General features: G+C 45.9%; 1 protein-coding gene across 1 annotated transcript; it reads left to right on the top strand.

The window, feature by feature from the left end:
* The first annotated feature begins 1,332 nt into the window (after nucleotides 1–1,332).
* Nucleotides 1,333–8,862, top strand: GPR142 (G protein-coupled receptor 142). The gene is made up of 4 exons (XM_081849890.1): nucleotides 1,333–1,375; nucleotides 3,161–3,395; nucleotides 5,161–5,307; nucleotides 7,771–8,862. The coding sequence occupies exons 3-4, from the start codon at nucleotides 5,181–5,183 to the stop codon at nucleotides 8,670–8,672; spliced, it is 1,029 nt and encodes a 342-aa protein (XP_081706016.1). The 5' UTR covers nucleotides 1,333–1,375; nucleotides 3,161–3,395; nucleotides 5,161–5,180; the 3' UTR covers nucleotides 8,673–8,862.
* The last annotated feature ends 2,222 nt before the right edge of the window (nucleotides 8,863–11,084 follow it).

The following is an 11,084-nucleotide window of genomic DNA, read 5'->3' on the forward strand; positions in this document are numbered from 1 at the left end:
GCCAAATGAAGGTTTATGTTGTGAGTGAATCGGTCCATCGATCTGCTTCTCCCGTAGGTAAAACAACAAAAATAATCAATAGAAAACAGCAATACAAAGAAAACCTCCAAGATATTCATAGTAACAATACAACGTTACTTGTTTATCAGACTGAAGGGCTCAGACTTCAGAAAATTAGCTCAAACTGCCCAAGGAAACCTCGCCACTGCTAAAAGGGTCACCCTAACACAAGTAGCCCGTGGGAAATCAGTTCTCCGCGACTCAGACCAGATGGCTTTTCCCCTCAAGAGCTGGGTCTAAAAATTTAGACCCAATAGCAGAAAAGATAGGGCAGAGTTTAATCCTGTGCTGCCTTTCAGCCAAAAACATGGCTCGCAAATCTATAAAATTCAAACAATAAAATTCAGCTCACAAAAATGAAGAAACCAGTGTCTCAACAACATCTTTTAAAGAAACCCAATACCCAAATACAACCATCCTGTCCAAACACAGTTCCCCTTTGCGATTGTGCTTGAGAAGTGACAGGAGACATCTTTCTTCCCACAGAGATGGGTCTTTGGGAAGGACAAGCATAGTTACAATCCACCTTTGTGATTCTAGTGGATTTAAGTACAGCTAACTACAGTATGTGACTATGTGCACCTGGCTTGAAAGGGCAAAATCCTGTACACTGACCAGCCACTTTTGTGAATTACATTTCCCCCTCTTCAGAATGCTTTTCTAAAACTTTGTAATCAAGCCAGGTAAAAGAACGGTCTGCTTCTTAAATCGGTGGTTAGAGAAAGTCACTGTGCTGCTCTCACCAGTTCTTTTAAGAAATCTTAGAGACATGGTAGTTTGTTACTGATTAAGTTCCGGTTGCTAAAGTTGACCGAGGTGTTACAATACTAATGAATCCTGTAACTTTCCTTGACCTCCTGTTAAACCCTGTTGCCTGTGGAACTGAGCAAATGAGCTGTATTAAATGAATTTCATGGGGTTGTGCGACCCCCTCGGGCTGTTGCATTTACATCCGCCATGTTGGAAGGCAGTGGGAAACCCAGAGGCTTCCTGTTGTTCAAAAACTTGATCATATTTTGCTATTCTGAAACGAGGCAGGACAAATGTGGAAGATGAAAAGGGTGGGGGAGGAGAATTACTTCAACAAACCTTTTTTTTTCTTTCTTTCTGTGATTATAGGAGATTTGATCCCAATTTCTCCCACTACTTCCCACTACCATATTCCCATCTTTCCAGGCTACAAAGCTCCCAAACCCAAGAATTTGCACCACCAGGGTACAAGAGACGTACAGTTTCTCTTGCTTTTTCCTGCTGATCTCTTTGTTGTTGATGAGCTAATTCACCCAGGGAACCCCAGCTGAATGTCAACTGGAAGGTATTTGGCTGCCCAAAACAAGACTGGAAGTCTGTTGGTTTTAGGAACTTGTCATGCCTGTAAGATTTATTCCACCACCACCAACCTGCTTTCTTGTTTAGTTGCTCATGTGAGGGGCACAGGCCCATGCCTAGGATCACCCAACCCCCGTCTCCTAGCACATAACTGCTAGTCATATGCAAATAGACTTGATCTGTTCTTTGAATCTGGTCTCCTCAGATCAAAAGAGCCTTGACTTGTGTCTTTCATCAAATTCATGGTTTAAAATTCTAACATTCATGGGCAATGCCTTCATTATGACCCACCCAAATGCCACAAAACTGTGGCAAGCTTTTGAGTTCTCCAGAACTCTTCATCAGGCAAGAGGCTACACAAAGCAGGGACACAAATAAAAATAAAAAAGCACCGAAATTAGGCTGGATGTTGTAGTCATGAGGTCAGCTTGGACCAGGACCTTTGCTTTTTTATGTCATTTGATTGCTTGTTTGTATATCCCTGCTGAGGATACTTCTTAGTTGCAGTGTTGACTCTGTGCCACGGAGTCCTTGAGCCAGCAAGGCTGTATCACTTTAGCCAAGAAAAATGTATGGTTTTGTCAACCAAAGCAGGTGCTGGCCAACCAAATGCCAACAGTCTTGCTGCTAATCCATTGGCATTGTAACTGCAACCATCTTCCATTTTACATCCATCCTATCAATATACACTGTTTATTCCAGGGTGCATTTAATTTTTGTTGTCATATGCAAGTCACCTTGCAAGGATCTTCTGAGTCACTTGAAGAAGTATACCGATTTAGTGTTTCCTTAAAAAAATTCTATTTTGTCTCTAATTCAGTATGGAGGGATGGATCAACCCAAATGCTATTTCTTGTGGCTCTTTGCTTCTAAGCATTCTGACAACTAAAAACCTAATGAGTGTTGGTAATCAACAGTGTTTTTATTTTCTTGCTTCCAACAATACCTAGAAATGTGTCTGCATTTCTATCAGCCCTGATAGTTGCCATGTATCTAATTACAGTTGTACCTCGGGTTAAGTACTTAATTCGTTCTGGAGGTCTGTTCTTAACCTGAAACTGTTCTTAACCTAAAGCACCACTTTAGCTAATGGGGCCTCCTGCTGCTGCCGCGCCACTGGAGCACGATTTCTGTTCTTATCCTGAAACAAAGTTCTTAACCCGAGGTACTATTTCTGGGTTAGTGGAGTCTGTAATCTGAAGCGTATGTAACCTGAAGTGTATGTAACCAGAGGTACCACTGTATGTTGTTCGCAGTCCCCAGAAATAGTGGCTTTCATTGCTTGTAACTTAATGTGCTGTGTACCCTTATACACTCCTCTGCTGCTTTAAGATGAATGTTTCAGACATTTTAGGTAGTATAATCACTTGCTAACTGCTAGGTCCTTGGTAGTGGTTCAATCAGCATATTAGAGTAGATATGTTTAAAAGACAACCAGTTTGTATTAGCCATTTCTCCCACAGTTGGTGAGATTGAGTTTTGATCCCCAGACACCATAACAAATCTTCCAAAGGCGTATGTGATGTTAAATGGGCTCAACATCCCAGGAATAGCAATTGACAGGCATTTGCTACAAATAATAATTTTATTATTTGTACCTTGCCCATCTGACATGGGCTGCCCACATATTTTGCATTCAACACGCAGATCTGAGGCTCTGTTTCTTCCCACATGTCGTTTATACCATGGAACAGGAGCTTGACAAAAAAAATGCCCTGTGGCCACTCCATCTGTGCTATGCCTGCCCACTTAAACTCTCCACTCATTCCAGGTTTGTCTGCATCAAGCACACACCTGCTGCTGCTCCTCCCTCTTCCCGAGTCTCTGGCCGCTTGCTCAGCCTTTTTCACAATTTGCCTCTCAGCGCTGGCTCTCAAGAGCAGGCTTACAGGTTTGGTGCACAGAGGAGGAGGAGGAGGAGATGCACCGCTGAACCATCTGATCAGGGAGAAGAAGAAGGAGCAAATACAAAACAGGGCACCGCTTTCTGCAGCACAGGCATCAAGGTAAGATTCCCACCAGCATCCATCTGCTGGACGGCATTGCAAACATCTACCTTTCTAGTAATGTGAGTTGAGCAGAGAGGCATGATCAACAAGGGGTAAGGGGACCCGTACCCTGGAATTAACCCAAGGTGTGATGTTACCTTGCTCAGTTCCATGAGACCCAAGGGACAGACGGACAGGAGATTCCAGCATATTCTTACAAAAGCTGGGTGCCACCCCCACTGTCTGCAAGACTCCAGGGGGTTCCAGGCACTCAACCAGGATCTGTGTTCCACTGAAGGATTGAGACACGGCAGAGACTATCTTAGCTTTAGGAAATACACTGGTACCTCGGGTTAAGTACTTAATTCGTTCCAGAGGTCCGTTCTTAACCTGAAACTGTTCTTAACCTGAAGCACCACTTTAGCTAATGGGGCCTCCTGCGTGCGATTTCTGTTCTCATCCTGAAGCAAAGTTCTTAACCCGAGGTACTATTTCTGGGTTAGCGGAGTCTGTAACCTGAAGCGTATGTAACCTGAGGTACCACTGTATGGTTTATTCACCTATTTACACCTTCAGTCTGTATGGAGGGGTCCAGATAACTAGGAAAGGTTGAAATAAGTTATCAGCACCCATTATAAAGGCGTGTGTGTGTGTTTCCAATATTCATGATGCTGTTGTCCGTCTGTCTGACTTTATGCCTACCGTTCCAACCACATATACCTCTACTTAGCTCCTATCTCAGGGGGGTTTACTAAACGGATCCCTCATTTTAACTTGCTTCTATTTAATGATCACTTGCTGCCTACTCCCTAAGTGGACATCTTTGCAGGTGCTTAAATCATTGGACCCACTCCTGGCTCTGAGGCTTCAGCAATCCACTGGCGGTGGGTTCTGTTGCATGATTTCACATGCTTGTGTGTTTGTGTACCACCCTTCTACCACTTCACTTTACATGTCTAGATGGCACCCTTCATTCCTTTTGGACGGGAAGGTAGGAAGTGGATGTTGTGGCATTTCTCAAAAACCTGTAAAGGTAAAGGGTAAAGGGACCCCTAAACATTAGGTCCAGTCATGACCGACTCTGGGGTTGCGGCGCCGGTGTACAGCTTCCGGGTCATGTGGCCAGCATGACTAAGCTGCTTCTGGTGAACCAGAGCAGTGCACGGAAACACCGTTTACCTTCCCGCTGGAGCGGTACCTATTTATCTACTTGCACTTTGACGTGCTTCCGAACTGCTAGGTTGGCAGGAGCTGGGACTGAGCAACGAGAGCTCACCCCGTTGAGGGGATTCAAACCGCTGACCTTCTGATCAGCAAGTCCTAGGCTTTGTGGTTTAACCCACAGCACCACCTGCGTCCCCCAAAAACCTGTAGCCAGCTGATAATCTTCAGGAAACAGAAGTCAGTGGCTGATCATACCTGGGTTGGGGGAGAGAAGAGGCATCCAGCTCGTACCTCTCCATCTGTTTTCGCCTTGAACAAGACTGCTAGCAGCAGGCCAAGCGAGAGAGCCTCCGTTTATATATTGATACCGATCAGGGTGGTCTGCCACAATCTAGGGATGCACAGAGTACACCAGGAGGTTAAAACATAATCAACAGTTGCCAAGAGTTGCCGCAACCATTGCTATATCGATCTCTCTGCTCGTGCTGTTGTTTTTCGCCCTGTGCCTAGCGAAGGGAGACATTCAATCAAATTGTCCCATGCTTTGTGGGAAACTGGGATGATGCAGGCCAAGAGTTGACTGTATTCCTCACCATTTGCTCCTTTGCCTCCCTCCTAGCTGGAAGGTACTAAGGAAAGATGAACATGACCAATGCAACATGGGCAAACAATGCCAGGGACCCAGATGGGGATGGAAAATCGCCTTGTCTTGCTGGCACTGCTGCTGTCATCTATTACTGGATCCTGCTGTGTGTGGGTCTGCCAGGTAAGGAAAAGGATGAGAAGCAAGCCATCTCCGCAGGTGTGTCTGGGAGAAGCTTAAGAGGTACAAAGAACAAGGAGGAAGAGAAGCAGTAATTCAGAGTGAAGGAATTTTTTAATCCGCAGTACTTTGCTTTGAAAGAAAAGTGGAATTTAAATGTAGTGAAATAAAAATATGTTTTTCTATTTTTATTATATAAAAATATGTTTTTAAAAATTTAAATGATATAATCAAAAACACATCACAACAACTTTTTTTAAAAAATGAAACAAATAAAAGCCCATAACAGAATCACAGAGAGAGCTGGTATAATATAAATGCTTCTTGGAACCAACCTAAAACTTTGATGCCAAGGGGCCAAACAGATGCACTATTCCAAGATGTGGAGCCACCACTGAGAAGGACCTGTGTCTGGTACCCATCAACAAAAAGGGAATAAAATTTTGAGACCATGTAGATCATGAGCTCTAGGGTGAGAGAAAGTGGCAAATGGTGGGGAAATTTGGGTGTGGAAATAGCAAGGGCTTTAGGAAATAGTTTAGAGAAGTGTTCGCATAAATGATTTGCAAACAAAATCTGACAATGATCACGATAACATTAGGGAGTTCAGAAGGATACAAAGCCAAGGGGTCATGTGATGAGAGAGCAGAAAGGGAACAAAGCAACAAATTTTAAAAAGGCATTTTTTTTCAAGTGAGGGTTTGTTGATACATTGCTGCTTGGTGTGGATTAATTTACCCCTTGTTTACAAAATAAGAAACCTTTTTAATCAAATGCAGCGAGGTTCATTTATAGTGACCCAGTTATCTGTTAGCAGCATTCACACACCATATTGGAAAGAAGGAAATGGAAAATGGTTATGAAATGTCCTATATGAGCAGAAGTCATAAATGCTACTAAGCTTTGTAAATAGAGGAGTGCCGAGTTCTCATAGAATTCATTACGTAAAAAAATGGGATGTTGTAATGAGAATGAAACCCATTTCAATGCAAATAAATGTGAGGGTTTATTAAAAGTTGCGCCAGTGTTTGGAAATAAATATAGATAGCAAATTGGGATGTTGTGCCAAAACTCAACCACGGTGTAGCGGCCTTGCTACAGTGAGAATTGGTGGGGCTTTCTTTTATGCTGCACAAAGTGGGGGTGTTCGTTGACGGCACCAAGTTCTCTGAAATTCTAAATTATAATCTGCATGAATGTCACTTAATTCTCAAACTTTGGGATACTTTGCCAGGGCACAACTCACAAGAGAACCATCTCTTTGTCTGTGGTCAACTGCATCAAAAGGACATTCCCCACCCCCCGTGTTGTAAAGGGGGCACAGTTTTTGAGCTAAAAAAATTGCAGCTCGCTGTGACATAACTTCAGGAAATGAAGAAAAAAATATATATAAGTGATTGGCTTGGGAAAGGAAAGGTTATTTCGGATAAATAGATGGTCCCCTTATGTAAAGCAGAGTATTATTTTTAGAGCCAATCACTAGAGGGAGCCATGAGCTCATGTAGATAAGACAATCCTGGACATGCGACCAGTTTGGACAGTTCAGCAAAGTGCAGCTCTGTGAATCTGTGCTGGGGAAAAGTAGACCGAAGGCCCTGAAAGAGAATCAGGAGGTGTGAAGGAGAATCTGACTTGCACTGAGGAGGGGAGAAGGTTCAGAGCCAGGCCCAAATTGAGTTACACATGCTTCCCCAACATAAATGAGAAGACTTTGGATGTCAGTGGGATAGGGACCTCCACTGCTAACATAGAAAGCTGCCTTATACAGTGGTACCTCAGGTTAAGTACTTAATTCGTCCCAGGGGTCCGTTCTTAACCTGAAGCACCACTTTAGCTAATGGGGCCTCCCGCTGCCGCTGCGCCACCAGAGCACGATTTCTGTTCTCATCCTGAAGCAAAGTTCTTAACCCGAGGTACTATTTCTGGGTTAGCGGAGTCTGTAACCTGAAGCGTCTGTAACCCGAGGTACCACTGTACTGAGTTAGACCACTGGCCCATCTGGCAGCTTAGTGTGGTCCACTTTGACTGGCAATGCCTGTCCTGGCTTTCCAACAAAGGACTTTCCCCAGCCTTGGTGGAGTCGCCAGGGATTGAACATGGAACCTTTGGCTTGCAAAGCAGATACTCTGCTACTGAGTTATGGCCTGGAGAGACATTGGGCATATTGAGGAATGCTGGGGAAGGAATGCGCAAAACGTCACCCAATGGGTTTCATGGCTCAGTGGGGATTTGAACCCAGAGCTCCCCAACAGCCACACTGCCTGTCTTTAGCAAAGTCATTCTGTTTAGAACTACCACCACAAAACCATTTCTCTTTTTTTTAATTTGTAAAACTGAGTTTTGAATTGAGTGGATTTGCAGATGGAAGCTATTGGTTATGTTCCTGTACCTTGATTGTGGTTGTTGTTGTTTTCTGTGACGATCTCCCACCTATTCCAATTCGCTTGCCTCTCTTCCTCATTTCAGTGAACATTTTGGCTGCCGTTGCGCTGACCCGCCTGGCTGCCCGCACCAAGAAGTCCTCCTACTGGTACCTCTTGGCCCTCACGGCATCCGACATTATGACCCAGGTCTTTGTCGTCTTTGCGGGCTTCATTGTGCAGGCCGCCATCTTGGGCCGCGAGGTTCCGGGCGCCTTTACCCTCACCATCAACGTGCTGCAGTTCACAGCCAATCATGCCTCCATCTGGGTGACTGTCCTGCTCACTGTGGACCGTTACGTGGCCCTCTGCCACCCGCTGCAGTACAGGGCTGTGTCTTACCCAGGGCGCACCCGGAAGATCATTGGCGCCGTCTTTGCAATATCGTTGGCCACCGGAATCCCCTTCTACGGGTGGCTGGATGTTTGGCATGATGCCTACCCACCCACCACTATGGACAAGGTCCTGAAATGGCTTCACTGCTTCCTCATCTACTTCATCCCCTGTAGTATTTTCCTGGTGACGAATTCTGTGATCATCTACAAGCTCAAGCACTCAGGCTGGCCCCACCGGCGCCTCAGCAAGACCACAGCCATTCTGCTGGCCGTCACCACCATCTTCATCATCCTCTGGGCTCCACGGACCGTTGTCATGATCTACCACCTCTACGTGGCCTCCGTCAGACAGAACTGGGAAGTCCACCTCGCAATGGACATTGCCAACATGGTGGCCATGCTCAACACCTCCCTCAACTTCTTCCTCTACTGCTTTGTCAGCAAGACTTTCCGGCGCACTGTCTGTGAGGTGCTGGCGTCTATCCAGCTCCCATGCACCCAATCGCCGAGGAGGAATGGCCCCTCGGATCCGGCCCTGAAACCCCTGGGGGTCTTAGATGGGACCATTCTAGGAGGAACATCTCCCTTCTGCAACCAGCTCCAACATTGCTGAAAGTTTCCATAGCCCAGCAGCTCATTGGGACAGATAGGCTTGGCGTCCTGGCATGACTCTGAATCCAGAGCATTAGACGACAACACAGGAGGGTCTACTAGACACGGATGCATATGTGTGCATGGATATCTATATATGTATGTTTGCATATATATATTCTGTGTATCTGTGCATGGAGACGGGGTGTGCGTGAGAAAGAGAGAGAGAGACTTCATGTGCAGAGAGATACAGTCATACCTCGGGTTGAATATGCTTCATGTTGAGCGTGTTTGAGTTGTGCTCCGCGGCAACCCGGAAGCAACGCGTGCGCAGACGTGCTGTCACTAGTTATGTTTGCTTCTGGATGCAAACAGGGCTCCAGAACGGATCCCATTCGCATCCTGAGGTACCACTGTAACCATTTACAAAGTAGGAGCGTTTCCACAGTGTGCATATATCCACATGGGGAGCTGGTCATCTGTAATATCCCAACCAATGGGATGTAAGAGGACAGGTCATTGCTGTTTTTGACCACACCACTGGTCAACATGCTCCCATGACAGAAATCAAAGGGAGAAAGCAACTAGGAGCCACTCAGGGTTCATCTGTACTGTTGTTTATTGTGGATCGCAAGCTTCCTGTACCTCCACACAGGTCAATTCTGAGTCCAGAGCGACTGTCTACCAGCTCCATCTAGTACTCCAGCTGAGACCTTACCTGCCTGCATCCCGTCTTGTCAGAGTGGGACATACTCTAGGTGTTATGTAGTGAAGTTTCACCCTGGGCCAGCAGGGGGATACTGTAGATAGTTTTCACTCAGGTCTGTAGATAGTTTTCACTCATGTCCACGTCAGTTATTTTAGGCAGGAAACTCTGGGTTGTTGTTGCTACAATGTTGACAGCCGGCTGCCTATAAAAGCAGGCCGGCTGAGCTGTTTGCTAGTCAGTTCTATTCCAGCTTACAAAATAAAGAGCTGCTTTGGAGAAATCGCTGTGTCGTCTGCTATGTCAACACACAACTTAACACTAGTTATCTCCCACTTCGACTACTGCAATGCGCTCTACGTGGGGCTACCTTTGAAGGTGACTCGGAAACTACAACTAATCCGGAATGTGGAAGCTAGACTGGTGACTGGGAGTGGCCGCCAAGCCCATATAACACTGGCCCTAAAGGATCTACATTGTCTACCATTACATTTCTGAGCACAATTGGTGCTGACCTTTAAAGCCCTAAACAGCTTCTGCCCAGTATACCTGAAGGAGCATCTCCACCCCCATCGTTCCGCCCGGACACTGAGGTCCAGCGCCGAGGGCCTTCTGGCAGTTCCCTCACTGCGAGAAGTGAGGTTGCAGGGAACCAGACAAATGGCCTTCTCAGTAGTGGTGCCCTCCCATCAAATGTCCAGGAAATAAACAACTACCTGACTTTTAGAAGACATCTGAAGGCCGGGATGTTTTTAATATTTGATGTTTTACTGTGTTTTTAATATTCTGTTGGGAGCTACCCAGAGTGGCTGGGACAACCCAGTCAGATGGGTGGCATATAAATAATAAAATTATTAGTAGTAGTAGTAGTAGTACTATTTTTCCATTGTCCATTTGGCATTCTCCTCCAAATCACTGCCTTGCCACACTTTCCCCTCCCTCAATCTGGACTTTCCCATACCAGGGATACTCAAAAAGGAGAGGGTTTGAAAACTAATGGAGGCACAGAAACTTTACTATCCACATTAAACAACAATATGGATCAGCCTTCCGTTTGCTCTGATTGTCTCTCCACACACACAGTAAGAGGTACCACACGGGGATATTTTAAGCTGCTGCCCTGTGTGTCGCGAGTGGCCAGTCCGTTGATCTCAAACAGAGGTTCAAATCCCACAAAGGCCACTGAACCAGTCACTGTCCCTCAGCCCTTACCTACCTCATAGGATTGTGATGAGGAATAAGGGGAATAACTAGCTGCCACCTCGGCTGCCCTGAGAGAGGGTTTCTCTCCCTCTCTGAAAAGCTCCTTTCACACCAGCCTTTCAAGAAACTCCGAAAGGTAACGAATTTCATCCAATGAATAAAAACATGGCTTCATCCTGACATAACCTTCCATCTTGGCTCAGTTTTGTTTGGCTGGGAAGAGGGAGTAATTCGTCCTCCTTTTATGCTGTAAAGGTAAAGGGACCCCTGACCATTAGGTCCAGTCGTGACCGACTCTGGGGTTGCGGCGCTCATCTCGCTTTATTGGCCGAGAGAGCCGGCGTACAGCTTCCGGGGCATGTGGCCAGCATAACTAAGCCGCTTCTGGCGAGCCAGAGCAGCGCATGGAAACACTGTTTACCTTCCCGCCGGAGCAGTACCTATTTATCTACTTGCACTTTGACATTTTTTCGAACTGCTAGGTTGGCAGGAGCTGGGCAGCACACGGAAACGCCGTTTACCTTC

The sequence above is a fragment of the Podarcis erhardii genome, assembly GCF_964252035.2.
Source record: "Podarcis erhardii genome assembly, chromosome: 2".
NCBI lineage: Eukaryota > Metazoa > Chordata > Lepidosauria > Squamata > Lacertidae > Podarcis > Podarcis erhardii.